This window comes from Myotis lucifugus, unplaced genomic scaffold, assembly GCF_000147115.1.
Source record: "Myotis lucifugus unplaced genomic scaffold, Myoluc2.0 scaffold_63, whole genome shotgun sequence".
NCBI classification, from domain to species: Eukaryota; Metazoa; Chordata; class Mammalia; order Chiroptera; family Vespertilionidae; genus Myotis; species Myotis lucifugus.
In genome coordinates this window covers 703760-724967 of record NW_005871111.1, presented here as the reverse complement: position 1 = coordinate 724967, position 21208 = coordinate 703760, and the positions used below count along the sequence as shown (strand labels likewise).

Below are 21208 nucleotides of genomic sequence, written 5' to 3'. Positions count from 1 at the left end.
TTTACTTTGCCTTTCCACTATATATTAATATTGCAATATAATATTACAATACACTACATATTTGAGGAGGTAGTGAAAAAAGTTAAAGTGAAAGAAGGCCTGCAATTTTTAAAGAGAATATTTTCAGAGAAAAGAATGTTTATCCAAAAGAGAAACAGAAATTTACAGTTCTTTTATCTAACCCCCAAATTACAAAGTGAATCCTACATATAAATTTTAAATCAGGAAGTCAGTAGCCTGGAAGTTATTTCATAAATATTTAAATACTCAAAATACTCACAGAAATGAGTCAAATGATAACGAAGGAGATACTAACAACTGTGGTTAAAGAAAAGTACAGTCCTTGTTCAGTTAGCAACATTTAGCTATGATACCCATTTAATAATGTAAGATGGGAATGACACAAGTGAAGATGGTGAACATGAAATCTAGATTCAGCTAATACTCCAGGTGATTTTCAAATTGGCAGGTAGAGCTGGAAATTTTCAAAATCTGGGGCAAGCATCATGATTAATGGTCTTCCACTGATTGCAAAGGGTTTATGCCACCAACATATGTGCAACTACTGAATGAGGAAACCTAAAAAAATAACCTAAATACCAACTCTGATTTCCTGTTATAAACATCTTATTTTAAAAACCACTTAGACTGGGTTATTAGTAGTAGGCTGTCCAGGTGATGAGAGTTAGTAAATAGAAAACAAAACAAAACACGTGAACCAGCTTTTCTTTCTCTGGCAAGGGAATCCCACATTTTCTTTATTTGTTTATTTTTGGTTAAGGCTGCTTTCACAGTGAGTCCCAGTGGGAAACATGCTTTCAGAGTGTCAATGTTGGAATATGCTATTCCCTCGGACACTGACTCAGTGTAGCCCTGCAGAAGCGTGCCTTGAATTAAGTAGGGACTATCGCATGAGCTGTTCCTTCATTAATGACTGACCTGATGCACCACAGACTGCAAGCTTTGGAGGACTGTTCACAGGCCCTGTAAATATCCAGCACAGACTTCAAATGTTCGGTCCCATAAATACTTTTAACAGTAGCCAAAGCACATCATGGAAATTCTCCAAGGTGGTTTGAGTAGGTGTTGCAAGTCAAAGTCTAACAAGACCTAAAACCTTCAGGAGCTCTTGAAAAGCCAGAAAGGGGGTTTCAGCATAAGCAAAAGGATTAAACAAATGATACCAGTCACAGCTGAGAACTTTGTCAGGATTACATTTCCCATGGTACTGTAGCATACGCTAACATGATGGTATTTCATATACAAGCAACCTTTGAATAACTTGGAGGTTAGGGATGCCAACTCCTTGTGCAGTCAAAATTCCACATATAGCCCTGACCAGTTTGGCTCAGTGGATAGAGCATCGGCCTGCGGACTGAGGGGTCCTGGGTTCGATTCCGGTCAAGGACATGTACCTTGGTTGTGGGCACATCCCCAGTAGGGGGTGTGCAGGAGGCAGCTGATGGAGGTTTCTCTCTCATCGATGTTTCTAATTCTCTATCCCTCTCCCTTCCTCTCTGTAAAAAAATCAATAAAATATATTTTTTAAAAATTCCACATATAACTTTTAATTCCCCCAACACTTAGATGCCCCTCAGTATCAGAGGGGGATTGGTTTCAGGATCCCTGTGGATACCAAAGTCCACAAATGCTCACATCCCCAATATAAAATGGCATAGAACAATGCCTACAGGAGGCCCTCCACATCGGCACACTCTCAACCACTGATCAAAAATAATACAGGTACTTATTGGTGGGAAAATCCACATATAAGTGGGCTCACGTACTTCCAACCTGTATTGCTCAAGGTCAACTGCATTTGATCACACCTGCTCATTGGGGTGGGGTGGAAGCTGAGGCACAACTTGATCTACTAAGTCCATTATTACCTAGTCCCTAACCTTGGCTCCCTAGCACCGTTAATCATTTCTGTCTATGTATGTCCATGCGTCTGCATACAGCTTTCCCACACCCAAATTAGATTTTCATCTTTTCCAGGGTTTTATTGTACTTTTTTCCCTTTAAAACCTTTAATAAATCAACAGTGAGCACACACTCAAAAAAGATTTGGGGATAATGACAACATATTCCTCTATTAATTAACTTAATTCATTAAGTAAATAAGTATCAGGTACCTACTAAGTTCAAGGCACAGAGCTATGTGTTATGCAAGATGTTTTGAAAAGGAATTTGTCATGAATCCTACCCTTAATCAGCTTGTAGTTTTTAATGAGCCACATTCTATTTGCTTTGAGCCAAGCAAAACCTCGGCTAAAATTGAAGACATCTAGGAGGAATCCCTTTTTTCCAGAACCACCTTTTCTTGAGTACTAATTCTGAAGTTTCTATCAACTCTGAATTGCCTTGGTAGTTCTCAACTCCTGGGAGATGAAGACAGAACAGAATGTGAGGACTAGAACTGAACAGTGAGATAGATACGGCACTGTGAGGATTACGGACAGACTTGAGGAGATTTATGGCTGACATTTCAGAACAGAGTAAGTACCTACTAGTACAGAAGTTGTCTCTAAGTCTTGGTTTATTCTCACACTATCATGCTTTCAATCTCAGGCTCCCAGCTTTTGACCTCTGGAGTATGTGTATTCATTACACATACGGCAAGCTTTAACTGGATAGTAGAATGGTTACCTTTGAGTCTTTACTATGAACCAGGCATTATGCTGTTTCATATGCATATTCTCATTTTAATACACATGAGGTGGGCTCTTTTAGTATTCCTGTTTTACTGATATGATAAGAAAACTGAGATTGGGGTCATAGCTTATTCAAAGTCATTCAGGCATTATTTCCTTTGAACTCAGATCTGTTTGATTCTGCAGGTAGAGTTTCAATTATTAGACCAATTTGGAATTTCGAAGATTCCGATATTTTATCTTTGCGCTTTGGATAATTCCTTAAAATTCCCATCTAATACTCTAATTGGACAAAGATTTGTTTTCTTTTACAGTTGAGTCTTAAGGGAGTACAAAAAAAGAAAGCAAAAATTCCACAGAGAGAAAAAAAAAGAAAAAACCAGACTGGTTGGACAAGGAAGAAACAGCTGCATCCACTTTAGGTAAAGTTACATAGCCTAGTTTATGGTTTGGGATGAAACAGCATGTTACCATTTGTCTATTCATTCTCCGTGGTTTACTAGGAAAATACCATTCGTTTCCCATTACCTTTCTCCTCAAGAGCTAGGATAAAAGAAGATTATTTCCCCTTGCTTCTATACATAAAGAAGGAGTAATGAGTTCCCACTTTATTTGAAGACCAGAGTCTGTCACTTCTTTATCCACCAGGATTCCAAAACTTCTTAGAGTTTTGTTGACACATTTATGACAGTTCCCTCTTTAAAAACAAAAATGAAACAAACAAACAAACAAAAACCTTTCACGAGCTCATATTCTATAACCTGAGGTTATGGAAAACAAAAGAACACTCGATCAAAGCAGTCCCAGGAAGTTATCTAATGCATATAAATACCTAGTCCTGAAATCTTCAATTATTTTCCTTTGGGGATTATGTCTTTAGGGAAGAGATAAAATCATTTTCCTCCAATAACTTCATCTGAGATTGACAAAAGACAGATAAAGGAAACTAAATAGGCTGATGTTTCCCTGGTCTCAGCTTCAGTTCGAGTTGTCTCAGACAAAGGAACTTCTACTTCTTTTTCTTGAAATAAATAGAAATTGGAAACATGGGAATTTATAACTTTCTCTCCGAGATATTAATACTTTCTTTCTTTGAACTCATACAGTCCCCCAAAATGGTACCGTGAATCCTTGAGGTAGCACTAAGTAATTTGGGGTTAAAATGAACTTGGCTAGTTATCACTGTGCCTTTGGCCGAAAAATCTAGGCTCAGTCCTGGTTGCTTTTTGGAATGGAAAGCACACAATATCGGTATTGCAGGCAGCTCCAGAAAAGCATGCCAGGCCTCTCATGCTCTCAATTTATATTTGCATGTGAACAGCTTGTCGGCCATTTTATGAAGACAGATGAATCGCAGGCCTGCAGGAGGGGCCATCCGACCTAAGTACGTGAACCACATACCCCTACAGCCCATAACATTTTAAAAATGAAAAAAAAATTATCTCTGAACACAACTTCAGGCAGATTGTAGATAAACATAATATATGAAAAAAAAACATTTAAGGCATCACCTATAAGTCAAGTAGGATATAAAGAATGAAACTAATCTATAAATCACTCTTATAAATATTAACAAAAAATAAGATGTAGCTGTTTATGCCTCTATAAATAAGCTTCAGCAGTTTCTCTCTCTCTCTCTCTCTCTCTCTCTCTCTCTCTCTCTCTCTCTCTCTCTCATTCCCTCTCTCTCTAATGCCTGCTTTGAAAAGACAACTTTGACAGAAAATGCCACCAACATACCAGGAAGAGAAGATGAATCACCAGACAGTCCATATTTAATAGTAGAGCCCAACAATGTTACAAAGAATTTCCCAGGCTTGGGAAATTAAACAAACCCTGAAAAATTAGCAATAGGATATCTAATGTGGTAAGCTCAATCCTCCATCCTACAATAATTCAGTTTACCTATCTATTCCAACAGATCAGATGAAAATTCAAAATGGAAACATGTATAGAACAACAAAAGGAAGAGAGACTCAAGGAATGAGCTCATTCTGCAAAGATGGAATAAAAATTGTTGGATTATACTGACTAGAAAATAATATGAGTTATACTAAACAACAGCCAACAATTTTTAAAGCATAAACTATATGAATATGTACATATGATCTTACTTAATTCTTCAACAGGTAGGTAATATTATTACCATATTATTTAAAAGAAGAAGAAGAAATCTGTACCCTGAGAGTTAAATAACCTATTCAGTATTACAAAGGTAAGGGACAGAAGAGGCAGAACTTTAATGTAGGTCTGACACCTCAACCTGAGTTTTAACCACAACACCATATTCCCCTCACAGGCCCCTTAATGTCAAGTACTCCCATTAGAGCCTTCAGTTCAATGACCAAGGTGAGCATTTGGGAACTCTATGAGATGACATCTGTGAAAGTACATAATGTAATGTTTATCATATGATAAGTACTTCTAGTTCACTTATTGGTTTTTATTGAAACTGATGATTTTACTCAATTGAAAATTCGAACCTATTATAATCTTTTCCATACTTGGAGTACATACCTTAAATTCTGTACTTTATTGGACGCTATTGTATTTGTATACAAAGGATCTATTCATATTTCTGTACCAGAGAGTTTATATAGTTATGCAATTGAGGAATTTAATAGTCATGTACCCTTATTGTTTTTTTTAGACAATTTAAAGCGAAAACCCTTCAAAGACAGAGATCATTTTCTTAAAGCCATGAGCAAAGTGTTGAACTCTTAAAAGGCCTCAAAAATACTTGTCAATGATCTTAAATTACTACTGAAGAAGATCGAGGGGCATACGCCACTTTTAAAGGAACGAACATGAAATGAAACAGTCTTGATTCCTCACTTATGCTGTAAAAGATTCTAATTTGGCAAGTCAACTCCACCTGTCTAGTCATCAACTTCCTTAGGAACTAAGGTGCCATGTGTACCCAACAGTGTGTGGGGGTGGAGGTGGTGGGGGGCTGTGAGAGTGGTCCAGAGTACTCCTTGAGTCCTCCCATTGTTCCTACTGTGGGCCACCCATAGGGCAGACTCTGAAATCCTTGTACTTGATTAGCTGCTGGCTACTGTAGACTCTCAAAGCTAAACTTACCATTTTCTGGCTGGTCCTTAATGTCAGCATCACTTGGCTGGCTGGGACTTTCAGATTGACTTGAATCTGAAAAACATAAAAATACAGCCAACAATTATAGGGTCTGTGAGAGAAAGTGGATCAGAGGTGCCAGACTTTCTCAAAAGGTTCAGCATATAAACCAGGAGTGAGAATGTTACAGAAATAACATGATGAACAAAAGAAGAAAAGAAAGGGGAATGGGGAGCAGCAACAGCAGCCTGTGCCCTTAGAGAGGACCTCGGTTTTGTTTACGCCTCCAGTGTGTTTGGCTTGTGCCAGATCATAACTTGAAACTCTTCAGAAAGACCATTCTCTTACAGACCATTTCCAAACTGCTCTTCTCCATGATTTATACACTAGAGTCTGCTCAAGACTTCATCCTTCATTACACACATCTGAAGCTTGATTCAGAACATAATAAAGTGTCAAAACATGTTTTGAAGCTGGTATATAAAAGCAGCCCAAATAACAGTAACAAGTTCTGTTGATATTTAGCTCTGTATTACAGCAACAGACTATGCAGACTAACACCATTAAATACCAGCGTCCTAATATTCTAGCACATTTCCTTGAACTAACAGGATAAATCAGTGGTGTCTTTCTAAAAGGTACGTTTCCCACACTTTAGCAAAGACAGGTTCTTGCACACCCTTTATCGAATTCCTTTTTTAAAAAAAACACACAATCATTTCAAACTAAAAAAATTAATTCAAGTAATTTAACTTATAAATGGGATCATGTAAAATAAAATGATTTAAAAACGAGGTTAAAATTAAGTTAGATCAAAAGAATTTCACAGAATTGAAAGAACTAGCTAGGTGGAAAAAAATTAGGCAAAATATGTCAAGGGGAAAACTTTTTGATGTAAAACATTTTCTGAGACTTAAAATGGTATAAAACATTATCTAAAAATGAAAGTATTTTTCTAGAAAAATGTATATTATCTGTGAAAAGCCTGAATCCAAACTTTACCTTGACTTTATAGGATTAGACTTAACTGTCTGAAATTTGACCATCTTTCAGCAAGAAGTTCAATGCAAGATCAAAAGATCATGACCCATAACTGAATAAAATGGAAATATTGCCTCTATTTCAACAGAGTTAGGGCAGTACCATTCTCTTTCTTGGAGATAGTGTAAAAAGAAGTATCAGGACTAGTGACTCTGGGTTGAGAACTGCTAATTTATAACTTAGAAAGTCTTCCTGCTTTTAAACAAATGAAGATTTTAATTATAGGAACATACTATAAAGAAAATGTCTATCTAAAATTTTTCAGATGATTTTAACCTGGTGACCATAGCAAAAATTCTATGTTGATTCAATGGTTCAATTAACAAAAGATGTGGAATGTGAATTTTTATTTAAGTCTGGCAAAGTGATAGCTTTTATCATCTTATAACAATCGCCTTAGTGAAGAAAAAAGTAAAAAGTATTATAGGTCAAGAAACTTTAGAGAAATCCTTTAGAATGAACCATGAAATGAAATACAAAGCCTGCACTAAAAATTGAAAGTGAAAATTAATGTTGAACCATATTTAAATTTCAACTTCATAAATGAATATTATTTTTATAGCAAACAATTTAAAAATATGGTGTGGCTGCCTTCATTCTTTCCTAAGAAAAAAACCCTATAATTTTGCCATTAAAAATTAAAAATGAGATATTCTGAAAAGACAGTCAACATGTTTTAGAAGGAAGGAATACCTTTATTATTTTTGTCCTGGAAAATTTTAAGGCATTAATATCCAAAATAAAAATTAAAGAAAATATATAATTTTGTTTTAGGAAAAGTTAAAATCCTTCCTGATCATATCCCAAAATAGAAACATAAAATCTTGCCAAATAGAACATTTCCTTTGGAGTAATACTAGCAAACCCCACTTTCTATATGATAGCTCAGACAATATTCTTCTAGGTGTAATATCTTCATAATTAATCAGTTCTTCATGAACAAATGAAAAAAAAAACATTGTCTATCTCAATTAATTTCAACATACAATAGCCAATTAATTTCCTGACATTTATCCATTAATATGAAGGCAAAAAGGGTAATGAGAGACCCAATTTTTTAAAATAATCTCAAGTGGACTTTTCTTTTTTTACTTTGCCTTTACATTTGATTTGCCACTGTATCTTTAGAGAAATACAACATGATTACAGAAAACATGAATAGATAAGTTCAAAGAAAGTTTAAAATTCCAAGCCATGGAAAAAGAAGCAAACAAATAGCAAAGGACCGAGCGGCAGGAGACTGCTGAGAGTTGGTCTGAAAGGGGCGGCAGTGCTCCTGTGAAAGCTCAGATACAAACACTGGAGAAGGCACTTTGCCAAACTGGGAACGGAATTTAATTTCTCCAGTTTTATTCAAAAGCTGGAGATGCTGTTATCCACAGAGGACTGCATAGTAAAATACGCCATCCTGGAAAAGGGATAAGCAAAGTCAAAGATCTATAAGAAAATGTAAATGATTTTAAAACTTCAATAATTATTTCCTACCATGGACCGTTTAAAACCATTCCTCTCTGAACCGAGGGACAAAATTACCGAGTCCCGGTGCTATTCTGGTGCTATTCTATGCTGAGCACACATGGACACTTTCTCTGCTGTTGCAAAAGGTCACCAATGCTGTTATGGAGCCAACCAGATGACCAGAATTACAAATTAATTCCGACCCATACATAATTGATACAAATGAAAGATCTCTTTCTTGGGCATTTGCATTAAAACACTATCATGAAGGTTAACAATTAATTTACTTTTCTCTTTTTTACACTTGGTAGTGGCCTATCAGCAGCCAAGGTAACATTATGTCTGACTTTTTTGGACAATTATCCCATGATTAGTTGATTCCTTCCACCTGAAATAATTAGAGGCCCACCCAAAAACAAGCCTGACTGCATAGAATTGGATTCCATATCTTAGATGTTACATTTGGCAATCATTTTCTCTGGTCACCTGGTTGAAAACTAGGTGATTTATATATGAAGAGAATATTATTTAAAGTATGTTTAAATGATGGAGTTGGAAATGCTATTGTGAGGAAGTACATTAGGGTTATCAATTTTTTTCCCATCTAGGGATTTGCTTTTTGTTAAAGAAACCTTAGACTTCAATGTAACCTTGAAAAGCAATATTTCTTTTGGTTTTTAAAAAATTTATGAGCAGAAATTTAAACCTAAAATAGACTGGGTTTGCATATAGGAGGCTGGGTTGGGACTTCTTAATTGAACTGGTGGCCATCTATCTATGCATTTTATGGCGCCTACAGCTATATTGCTGAAGTACTCAGACAAAGATATTTCACTATCAACATAATCACTGGGGAAAGGAATAAAATAAATCCCAATGCCTACATATTAGTCTCTGCTTCCATAAGCTTGTGCGATGCAAAAACAGAAACCTCGCACTGCATTTGCTACTTAAGCACATATGCATTCCCCCAACTCCCCTCAGCATGAAATCTCAGAAAATACCCCTTTGGGGAAAGTGAAGAATGACAAAAACATGTCAAGATGCTAAAACCGATTAGACAAAAAAATATAGGCTCCATTTCCATGTGTTTTATGTTCTTTAGGAATGAAGCAAAGAGGGAATGTTGCTAAATCTTGACCTAGAATTAAACTTCCTCCTCTCCAGTCCTTCAATGTGTATGTATCTCTTATGGTGTGACATATGTTAAGTTGTACTTAGGTACTAAGGTGATTTTAAATGATCTCCTATGAGGATTTGAGCTCTGTAAGAAAACTCTTGTTTTATCCTCAGTACCTTAAGGGTACCTGGCCCAGCCAAGGATTCAAGGACTGCTGAAGTAAGGAGATGAATTTTTACTTGTTCAGCTTTCTAACACTGAACCATGGCTAGTGACTGAAAAACATACTAAGTTCACAACCTAAAACCTAAAAGGGGACTGGGACTTCTAAAATGATAAAGGAGGGAGAAAATGCCTTTATTTCTGCTAGATGTTCCCCCTTTTGTGGGGTCTGGCAGGGGTGAGAGAGGCACATCCCTCTGGTTCGGGTGGGGTGTGGGGGACCTTGCACAGTGTTTAGATGATCTCCTCCTATGATCCCCTGGCCGACACAACCATAAGAGGCTCCTCAGAACAGCAGGAGCTCAGGATGGTGTGTGATACATTAGGAGGTCCCTGGAACTATGTATAGACTTAAATGATGGACAACAGAGGAATATTTCACACATTCAAAAAATACAAAGAGAAACCTGCCATATTCTGACACCCAAAGAGCACCTCAGAATGCTAATGACTGTTGTGTGAATAGCTGATAAAGGAAGAACAGGCATGCTGTGGTGAAGAAGCCTTCCTACCCTAAAACAAACCAGGGTAATTCCTGTTCAGTCAACATGCTATCAGCACAAGTCTATAGACAATAAAAGTACAAATTCTCGTTCCACTAACAAAATAACTTAGCCTAAGTTTCAACCTCCCTACAAGTATAATGATTTGGCTAAAGATGAAATTTGAAAATCCTTCGTTCGAATTTTGTGTCCAGTTTTAAATCTCCCAGATTAAAAGGCAGTATAAAAAAACCAGGAGGTACCCAGAAACAAAAATGAATTAGTCAAGTGGAAGAAATAAAGTGAAAATGCCACAGAAAAGAGCTGGAGTTGTTTATAGTGTGAGAAAGAAAAGGCAAAGACAGGAATGAATACTTTCCTGCAAATAAATTAAGATTTAAGAGCATTCCTGGGGTAAAAGAAAATAAGAAGTAAGGGTGATTATACTCTGAATATAACAAACAGTTACTCTCTAGAATTGTAGCCTTCAGAGATGTTCAGCATTTAGGTAAGCTTTTGATTTTTATATTTAGGGAGATGATCCCTCTGCAGAAGAGTCAGGTCAGAGAATACTGATACTCATTTTTCCACATCCACAATGTTACGATGGGAAAATAATTATATTTCTGATTGGTAGTGTAAGGTTTAGAATTACTCTACTTTGATCATCCAGTATCATAGCCTGTTTATTACAGTAAGGAAATCTAGATAATCAAATGGCTATGAGGGTCACGTTTCGCTCATTAGTCTCATAGCTACAGTTATCAAAGAAGTATTATAGTACTTTTTTGAAATATTTAGGAATATTGTCTATTTTTTCCAGTATCACCATGACCTTAAAGACTGGGGTGTGAGGAAATATTTGAAAAAAATCTTTGAGAATGTGGAATGTCAGTGTAAAGGTGCACATATGTATAAATAATGTGTAGCTTATGTGTAAACACTGATGAATACAATGGCATCAGCTAAATACATTATCCATCATGGTCATGACAAAGAACTAACAGAAATATGTAATACCATCCTTAAATCTGGACCACGAAAATTATTCAATTATTATTAGCATTTCCAGAGAATAGGTAAAATAACCAAACTGAAATTTTATGTCAATTAATGTATATAACTGTGGCCCACTTAATGAAAAACATATAATAACCTATGTTTTAAAACAGGTAAACTGTAAGGTGAGTCATACCATGAAAGTTTTCTTAGCTTTTAAGTGGAAACACTCTCCTCTTCTTTAAATGGCAAGTCTTATCTTTACTGTATTTAAAATACAACTTCCCCAGTTAGCTAGAACAGAGTGTTTGCATGGACATGTGTGTGTGCGTGCATGATCTGCAGCAATCAAAGTAGAGAGAGCAAGTCCTTCACCGAAGGGAGATGGGGCGTTTGGGGAAGGAAACGCTCTGGTTCCAAAAGGAGCAGGCTCATCTGCACACACTGGACCTGCTCTCCTCTAATCAGGATTCAGAGGGAGCAGGAAGCCTGTGTTCATGCAGCAGAGACTTGGAAGGGCTCCACCAGACCACCCCGGGGGCGGCCAGCTGCTCGGAGATCCACCCCTAAGCCACTCCTGTGTATCACATACTGAAGAGCATTATATAATGTAGGTGGCTACCGCTTTCCTGCTTAAAACTTTTTACAAGTCCTTTCTGAAGAAGAATTTGTGAAATATTAAATTTGCAGAAATGAGATTTTTTGGCATTAATGCTGACATTCAAGGCCCATCTGTTTAGTTGGGGCTATGTATGATGATGAGATGGTTTAGGTTGAAGAATGATTCAACTGTCTTATCACCTACTCATAAATGTGTTATTTTTCTATGTGCGCAAGGCGGTTGCAGTATGATACACAGTTTAAACACATTGAGAGAAAAAATGGTGTAACTATTGTTGTGTTATGACAGTGAGGGGAAATCATTTCTAAGCTTTAAAAATACAAATTCAGTCACTCTCAACGTAATGACAAAATGACTCAATCTTTAAATCTTCAGTCTTCCCATGAGGCTGATTTCAAATAATAATCAGCTTTTTCTTTGTAGTTATAGATGAACTCAATGGGAAGAATATGTGATTACTAAAGATATACAAAAGCATGAGATATTCTGACTACATTTATAAGTCCTCACATTTTCTATGACTAAAATAAACAAGTGCTTAGGTAGTCATTTGAGTTTTGTTTTTCCCATAATAGAGGCTGTTTTGACTTGTGATAGTGACCTGTTGATCAATTAAGAATTCAAGCTATTGAATCAACCTGGTCATCTTCCCACTCATGTATAAAGACCTGCTTAAAAAGCTATTACTATAGCCCAGCTGGCGTGGCTCAGTGGTTGAGGTTTGACCTAGGAATCAGGGGGTCACTGTTCAATTCCCGGGTCTGGGCTCGATCCTCAGTGTGGGATGTTCAGAAGGCAGCCAAATCAATGATTCTCTCTCATCACTGATGTTTCTCTCTCTCTATCCCTCTTCCTTCCTCTCTGAAATCAATAAAAATATATGTATTTTTAAAAGCTGTTACTATAACATTATTGCGTACATCAGAATTGTGGTAATTTCCCCTTCGTAGTCAACTTTTTTTTCCCCATAAATAAAATTAATTATAACAGTTAAGTTCTTTAAGTTCTTAAACAGAGTATGTACTTGAAGAGTACTCATATATTCATCTATACAACAGAAAGTAGAAATTTTCCCTGTCTACTTCCACGTTATAAAAACACATGCCAAATGAAAATAACGCATAATTAAGTTTTAGTCTACATGCATTATTTTCATGTATCTGGATATCTGTAAAGAAATGTACTAAAGTAATAAAATACCCTCTGTTGAGGGTAACCATGCCATTTAAGTATTTAAGGTAGTACTCTAAATATTAACATTTTGCATTCATATGTCAGTATTAAAAGGAGTCTGAGCCCTAATCGGTTTGGCTCAGTGGATAGAGCGTCAGCCTGCGGACTCAAGGGTCCCAGGTTCGATTCCGGTCAAGGGCATGTACCTTGGTTGCGGGCACATCCCCAGTAGGGAGTGTGCAGGAGGCAGCTGATTGATGTTTCTCTCTCATCAATATTTCTAACTCTCTATCCCTGTCCCTTCCTCTCTGTAAAAAATCAATAAAATATATTTTTAAAAAAAAAGGAGTCTGAAATGGTAAAAAGATGGCACCCCCCAAAAAGAAACCTCAGTTTTATAATTTAACTGCTCTGGATCTCAAGTTTCTTCATCTGTTAAGTGGGGACACTAATGACTATTTTGCCTAACTTAACAAGAATCTTGCGGGATCCAATATAATAATGCAAGAAAAACTGGATTTGAAACAGTAAGGTGCCCCCAAAAATGTACATTTACCACTGCAGTATAAATATTCCCATCCACACAAGTTTTTTGTTGTTGTTTCTTTAAAATATCAATACCAACCCACACACTATGTGATTCTGGTATAGACCATCAGCATTACAGACCTGGTTTTAAAGAAAGGGTACTTAATTCCCATATACTGGGAAAGAGATTATCTCTGATAATGGAAATGTAAATTTCAGCTTGCCATTGTTTATTCCAGACAGACATTTGTGTGTTAAGTCTGTTTATCAGGCAACACTTTGTCTAAGCCAGGAAGTAGTCAGTCTTTGTAACAAGATGTATGCAAATGAATTTCCCATGAGTCTCTGCATCAAGTTGTAGCAGAAAAAGAAAATTTCCCTGTTACTTTATCAGCAAGAAGCTACCTCAAAAGTAGAATAGAGACAGAGAACTATGAGCTACACTATGCTGATGAGTTTAAATGAGTCCTAAACATGTGCTCACAGTCTGTTGCCTTTATTCTAAGCAGTCTTGGTGCATTGCATCTGTTTATCAGACAACACTGTCTGGGTATTCAGGCTTTGTAACCTGTGTGAAAATGAATGGTGACCACAATCCCATGAAATAACCTGTCTGAGGCAAAACTCCAAACCTCCTGTCACTTTAAGAATCCTTACCAATAGAAGCTTCCATGAAACCTTTGAGACTTAAAAAACAAAACAAAACATATCCAGCTCTAACTTTTTGCCCCCCTTCTGTCTTAAATAACTTCATTCCCTAATAGTATGATAGACTCAGGACAGAATGGTGAATTTTTGTCACACAAATTGGACTAAATAAAAAATTTCCTAATATGCCCTATCTGATGATCAAAAACGGAGTTTTTAAAAGAAAATACTTTTCTATCAAAATATAAGATATGTATTTTTTAATTCTATTATTAGTTATCCTGTAATCCTCTTTTTTTAAAATCTTAATATAACTAACTCTTTATAATACGGGAAGAGTTGAACAGTATATTTCTTTTCTTTTTGTTTTTTTCTTGTTGGTTTTCTACAGGGTTTGAAAATCTGACCAAAGGAATCCAATTGGTTTAGCTTGTCTTCCTAGACAAAATAAACACTTTAGGACTCTACTTGTTTGTATTCTCCTCAGTGGTGCTGTATGCATCAGCAGCTAAAAACAAAGAAACTTTTTAGCTGCTCAAACAAAATGAAGCTTCCCAAACCAGGAGGCAAGGGAGGGGACTCCAGTTGAGGGGAAGGTGGGGGTGGAGAAGTGTGCAGAAAGTCTGACAGTCCATTCAATATAGGGATGATGGCTATAATGCACCCAGGGTCCCCTTGCTAATTAAATATGCATTGGCACAGTTTTGATCGATGTAAGCCATGGATCAGATGACACACCTGCAAAATCTTGAGCCCAGAGCTCCCAGGAAAAGGGAAAATACAGTCTTGTCTCCTTATCTTTGTTTTCAAAGGCTCTCAATTTCTGTGCTTAGATATCTAATTTAATTCTCTCACCCCTCAGTAAACTGGATTAGGGAAGTCAATACTGCCTTTGTGCATCGACAGGAAAACACAGCTTTCCTTTTATTCAATTTAGCTATGACCTTTAGACAAAGATAATGACAACTGTCTAAAAGTAAGGTTAAGGCCCAGAGAAGAAGACCCCCAGAGCTAAGGTTCAGATGGAATTTTGGATGACAAGGTGGTCACTGTGACATTTTCCTGCTTGGAAAGGAAAAAAGGTGGGAAGGAAATTAAGAACTGATTGTGGGGGGATGAATGGGGAACAGGGAGAAAACATGGTAGGAGATATTTAAATCCACTGACTAAATGACCAAACTCTCAAAAACCAACTGGACCCTGTAATAGCCATACCCAGAAAATGAAAATAATTCTATGGAAGATTAGAAATGAGAATGGCATAGTAACAATTTGCTTAGAAAATGCAGACTCCTAAATGAGAAGGTTGGAGATTCTGTGGTTGAATAAATCAGGAAGTTTGGGGTTTCTTTCTTTCTTTTTTCCCTAAAGTATTTAAGAAAACAGGACTATCAGTGTACTCATGAGTTCCACCACTGTGAGAGATATAACTAGAGAGTTTAGACAAGTCTGGGATTCTGCAGTGTTAGCAACATTCACACCACTACTCCTAATCAAAGGGGGAAATGATACTGGAACATTGTCTTGAAACAGCACTTCTTTCCTTAAATCTCCTTTTCTTTGTGCCTATTCCATTCATCAATTCATTGCATTCGTTAATGCATCCAGTATGTGCCATTCATTCAGTATATCTGGAGATACAAAATGAATAAAGGCAAGGTCTATGTCCTCCGTCAATCAGGATAATGATAATAAAATCAAGATTCTGTGGCATCCCCTCTTGATTAAGTCCTATCTGCTGATTAGCAACATGGTACTGTGCATATCTGTAATAGCTTTTATTCTTTTACTATTAATAACAACCAATACCACTAACTGTAGCCTGTAACAGAATTCACAGTAGCCTGGATGCTAACTATTGCTGGGAATGGGTGGTATTAACTTTTCTAGCAAGACAGAGAGGATTTAGGCAGAGTTCTTTCAAGTGAAATATAAAGCTATTACCACATAATTAGCATTACTTGGAATGGTGTACAATATCAAAATAGTTTTGAAAATCAGATTTTTTTCTCTCAGAAACAATTTCACAGGTAGTGAGAAATGTTATTCCTTATCAGGCCTGGTGTCCTCCCTTCAACAGAAATGACAGTTCTAACAAAGGTAGCTGTGGTACAATGAAAAAGGCAAAAGACTTGGTATTAGAAAACCTGGGTATGAGTGCGTTATGGCCATTTTAGCTCTGTGGAATTAGGCAAGCCCCTTAACTTCTCTGAACTTCAATTTACTCATCCTCCAAATTGCCTGACTGCCAAGATTATGAGAGCTGAATGGCATGATTTAAAATGCCTTTTAAATTACAAAAACAGTAATTCTCTAACTGAACAATACCTAGTAGCAGTTTTTCTAAAGTATATCAACTAGTTAAAGAATCACATTGACTACTTACTTTTATTTCCTACCTCATTATTTTTATTGCCAGATAGCACAGTATCTGGAACATATAGGTACAAATAGATGTCTGTTGAAATAGAATTGAAATCACAAGTGAAAAATAGCTCTTTCAAGGCCATGAAATAAAACAGGGCCTATTGGGAGATGTCAACAGATGTTCTTGGATGGATTTTTCTGACCCTATGGCTTTATGGGCCTCAATCCAGGACCAGAAGGAAGGGGCTGAGGTATATTGTAAAAGCTCTGTCAAGCTCTAGAATTCTCATTTGAAACTTAGTATTAGCAATCCAGTTGTTCATTTTATGGCTGCACTGAAAACGGGGACTCCCATTTCATCAAAAGGGACTAGGTGGTATTTTTTTATGTGCTGCTGATCATAAATGCAATTAGAAAAAATATGAATGCAATAACCACTATATATCAAAGACTGTCTCTTCTTTATAAGTGACTGCAAATAGCCCACTAAGAGTTGCAAATATTTATCTTCAGTGACTTGGCCAACCCTGGCCACAGAAGCCCATAAATAATGTTTTCTCTTTCTATCCTGATCCATCATGTCATCCAGAACACCAGAAAACTTTTTGTTTAGGAGATACTGAATAAGGTATCCTTAAAGAATTTAGTTCAGATCCTAAAATTTAGAATAATACTTTAAAAAATACTTCAGATATATCTCCATATATATACATATATATGTGTGTGTATATATATATATACTAGTATATATATATATATACACATATACTAGTATATATATATATATATATACATACATATACTAGTGTGTGTGTGTGTGTGTGTGTGTGTGTGTGTGTGTGTGTGTATATATATATATATATATAAACACACTTTAAAATAGTATCAATTTCCACATTGATAATAACTTTGCCCTAATGACTTGGTTTCTGAACCTGTAACAAATATGCATGAATATAGAAAGTTAACATTCATTTGGCCTATCAAATGGTCCTCAGACTCTCTATATCCTATATAATAAAAGCCTAATATGCAAATTGTTCAACCTGGAGTTTGAACACTTGCTATGATGTGTGCTGACCACCAGGGGGTGGCACGAAACATGGCGGGCGTCAGCGATGCAGCACTGGCAGTGAGCGGCAGTGGAGCCACTGCTGGCCCCGATGGGCCCCGACAAGAGCGGGACCACAGCAGGATGGTGGAGCAGGTGAGCGGGCGGTGCCAGGCCAAGGTGGGTGCAAACTAGGGCCCGACTGCCCCACCAATCACCCCGCAGAGGGCGACCAGAGGCAGCGGCAGTGGCCCTGCCCCAGGCGCTGAGGGAGCCGGGCCAGGGGTGGGGGAGGGCCGGCCCCAATCGATTGCCCCACAGGCGGGATGGTGGAACAGGTGAGGGGGCAGCACCAGGCCACGGGGTGCCAGGCAGGACTGCGGGGCTGGGGGCACCAGCTGGGGCTGCAAGCCTGGGGGTGTAAGCTGTGCACATATTCATGCACTGGGTCTCTAGTTATCATAACAAAGCTCATAAGATACGTGATTCTTTAGAAATTCACCCAAGCTTTATGTAAGTAGAAATAGTCATGTATGTTTTATTCCCATGTCTTTAAGATAGATGAAATGATTTAAATGTACTGAATCATTTCACTTTTAGGAGTTTCCATTTGGATTCTATCATGGCTTTCTTTCTCACATATGCAGTGCTAAGATATTTAAAATTAATTGCAGTACAATATTTTAAAATTTCTTCACATGGTGCTAATCTCAAGAGCTTTGGATGTTTGAACCACACTTGGAAGCCATCAAGTTCTGTGTATCTTTATACCAGGGAGCAGTTGAACATGCTAAAAAGATTAGTCAATGAACTTTATAACCAAAACCTATACTGAATTATAAGATTTCAAAAATGTGAGTTGATACAAATAAGAAAACTGCAAACATCCTATATAACAAGAAAAAAAAAACACCTAGATTATTAAAACACATGAATTCACTTATGCAGCTTTGAGGTTAGAAAAGCTGTCACAAATTGTCCACAGTGGACACCCACTTCCACCCGGGTTTGGTGCCAATGGAGCTGGTGTGCTCTAACCTTCACCTCGAGTTCCTTTTAGCTGTCATTTTTGTTTTCATTTTAGGATACAATCTACATCCTTTTCTGTGGTTATATTGTGAGGAGAGATAGTATTTTCCATTTCAGTAACTCAATATGAATGAGTAATGTGCTTAGTAATAATCCTAAAATTAAATTGTCTTCCATCCAATACCTAGTAATAGTTCGTATAGGATTAATATAATGAACTATCTACAGTATGTGCTTTTAAAAAAAGCTTCTTATTTGTCACTTGAATTATTTTAATTTTAAAAAATCATGTTTTGGGGCTAGTCTCTAAGATAAGTAATATTTCAACAACTTCTCTTTGTCAAAAAGTCTGAGTGAGTGATTAGAATTTTACAAGAATTCTCTTTTCAAAAATCATTTTCAATGAGATTCATTCTTTAGGGATTACTAATAATTAATCACCCTCAGGAGGACGAAGCCTGTTTCTTTCAGTCCATCAAACATTTATTGATCACCTACTGTGTGCAAGGCACTGTGAGCTACTACCCAGTCCTGAATTAGCTCATAATGTTGACTAAGAATCCCACTTATTCAACTCTGACCATTTATAAAAATGTGCATTACTTGTTTTTTAAGAGTATCTACTTGCCTCCATCTCCACTGGGGGTGGTGGCATGGAGTTTCTCTAGGTTAGAACCCTTCCCAAAGTCTATCAGAGCAGGATGGGGAGGTAGAGATTTCTATAAGTAGGATATGGCTCATCTGCTCATTTCATGTTAACCAAAATCACAAATCTCTGGACTCCAGGGTTTTCCCAATTTCTTGGTAATGGTGGAAGCCTATGGACAAGCCAAAGCTTATAGAGAAGATGGGGAGTGAACAACTTCCCCTGCCAATCATGTCCTCATTTTCACGTATCACCTGCACCCTCTGCCTGCTGGGCTTCATGCAGAAAAGTTTAAACCCCTGCAAGCATTCAGAGCCAGGGCCCTAACCTGTGGTTCAGAGTGATTTCAGCATCACCTTTTAAGATTACAATCTTAAAAAAAGCAAAGAGACATGGTGACTAAATCATCTTTTTTAATGTATCTCTAAGTGTCCTTTCTAAACTCTGTCCTGTTTTATTTTTTGGTTACTAGGAAATAAGATAAAAACAGATTATCAGTGGGAAAAACAAAGAAAAAGAAGAAATGGTAAAAAGAGGGGGGAAAAAAGAACACAGTAACAGAAGTGGTATGATTTGAATCAGAGGTCAGAAATAGAAATTCTTCAGCTGAGATAGGAAATTTTATTTGCAACAGACATGGGAAGAGTTACAAGTAAAAAAAAATCAGAGTTTATTCAGGGTTTAAAGGTAAAATAATACCCTGCATAAGGTCTCTGAGTTACCAGGTTAGTATGGGGGGGGGGGGAGTAGAAGAAACAGTAGCAGAAGAATTTAACATGGTAATGATGCAAATTTAAGGGGTGAAGGTCCTTCCTTCATTTCCTTTGATTCTGTCTATCCCCTCCAAAAACAGAACAGTCATTTCATAAGACTTTTCCATTTAGTAACTTTGGGACAATTCTTTTTATGTTTACCCAAATAATTTTTTAAAAAATCACTAAGTTGGTTTCATTTTCCATTTTTATTTTATACTTTAACATCTCACCTAATGATTTAAATATTTCCTTTTCTGCTCTAAATGGAGGTTCTGCAGAAAGGAAAAGATTTCTAAAGTGCTAGTCAACGAAGCCTTAAGTCTTTACCATACAAAACAGCCTCACGTCTATTGGGAGAATAGTCGCATATTCTCCCAATTGGCCTTAAAATCAGGAAGCACTTTGTTTTAATACAGCCATGTTGGTATTGTACAGACATGCTTACACTTCAATGAGGAAGAATTTAAACAAACATTTTTGGAAGGAATTTCATAAAAAAGGATTAGGCAAAAAGAGAATTTAAAAGTAACAGAAAGAGAATGACATCTCACCAGTAGTAGAGAGGCAAAGGAATTATTCAAACCAGCACACAAACACTGACGTCATAATGAATAGATGCAGGCTCTTAGGAACCTCACTGAGAAAAACTGGTATTTACACAGTAATTGGCAGCAAAACAAGACAAAATAAAACAGATTTCCACATCAAGAAAATCTTATAGGCTGCTTTTCATAACCCTACCAGAACCCCCTATTGTGCCAATCTCCAAGCACAAGGTCTTGGTTTCTGTAAGGAGAGAAAGTCTAGAACAACGTAAAAATGTCCCAAGGCTCTCAGAGAAGTTCATGCAGAACATCAAATGTTACTCAACATTTTCAAGTAACTATGATGTGTCAAACGGGCCACATGAGGCACGTACATTTAAACATAAGCTTCCATTTCTGTTCAGAAATAAAAAAACAATCTGAAGTCTGAAATCTGGGAAAGCAAAATCTCTTGCAGGTTTAGAAAGCATATACAAAACCTGGCAAAAGAAAGCACTGCTCACAGCCACCATCTGCTTTCTGGCGCCGAGGAAACTTTTACTAACGGCAACACTTCCCTACATTAGAAAATCCACTAATTAGCTCTGTTGTAATAAGAGAAATAACTTTGCAAGGGAGGCAGATCGCCAGCTCGCTGTTTTCTGCCGGCTGCCCCTTGCAGCAGGCCCAAGACATTCCCACGTGAAGTGCACCCCCCAGTCCTGCTCTGCTGCGGCACTTCACTATTCCCCAATTCATCTAAAGAACGGACTCACAGATGAGAGACCAAGAGTGAGAGAGAACACCAGAGAGG

General features: G+C 37.1%; 1 protein-coding gene across 11 annotated transcripts in view; it reads right to left on the bottom strand.

Moving 5' to 3' along the window:
• The window catches only part of NFIA (nuclear factor I A), a 369193-nt gene that overhangs the window by 172518 nt on the left and 175467 nt on the right, over positions 1–21208 (bottom strand). For all 11 annotated transcript variants that reach the window (XM_014456716.2, XM_023754653.1, XM_023754654.1 and 8 more), the window contains one exon: positions 5739–5804. In XM_014456716.2, the coding sequence (XP_014312202.1) occupies positions 5739–5804 (66 nt within the window). The remainder of the gene's footprint in view (positions 1–5738; positions 5805–21208) is intronic.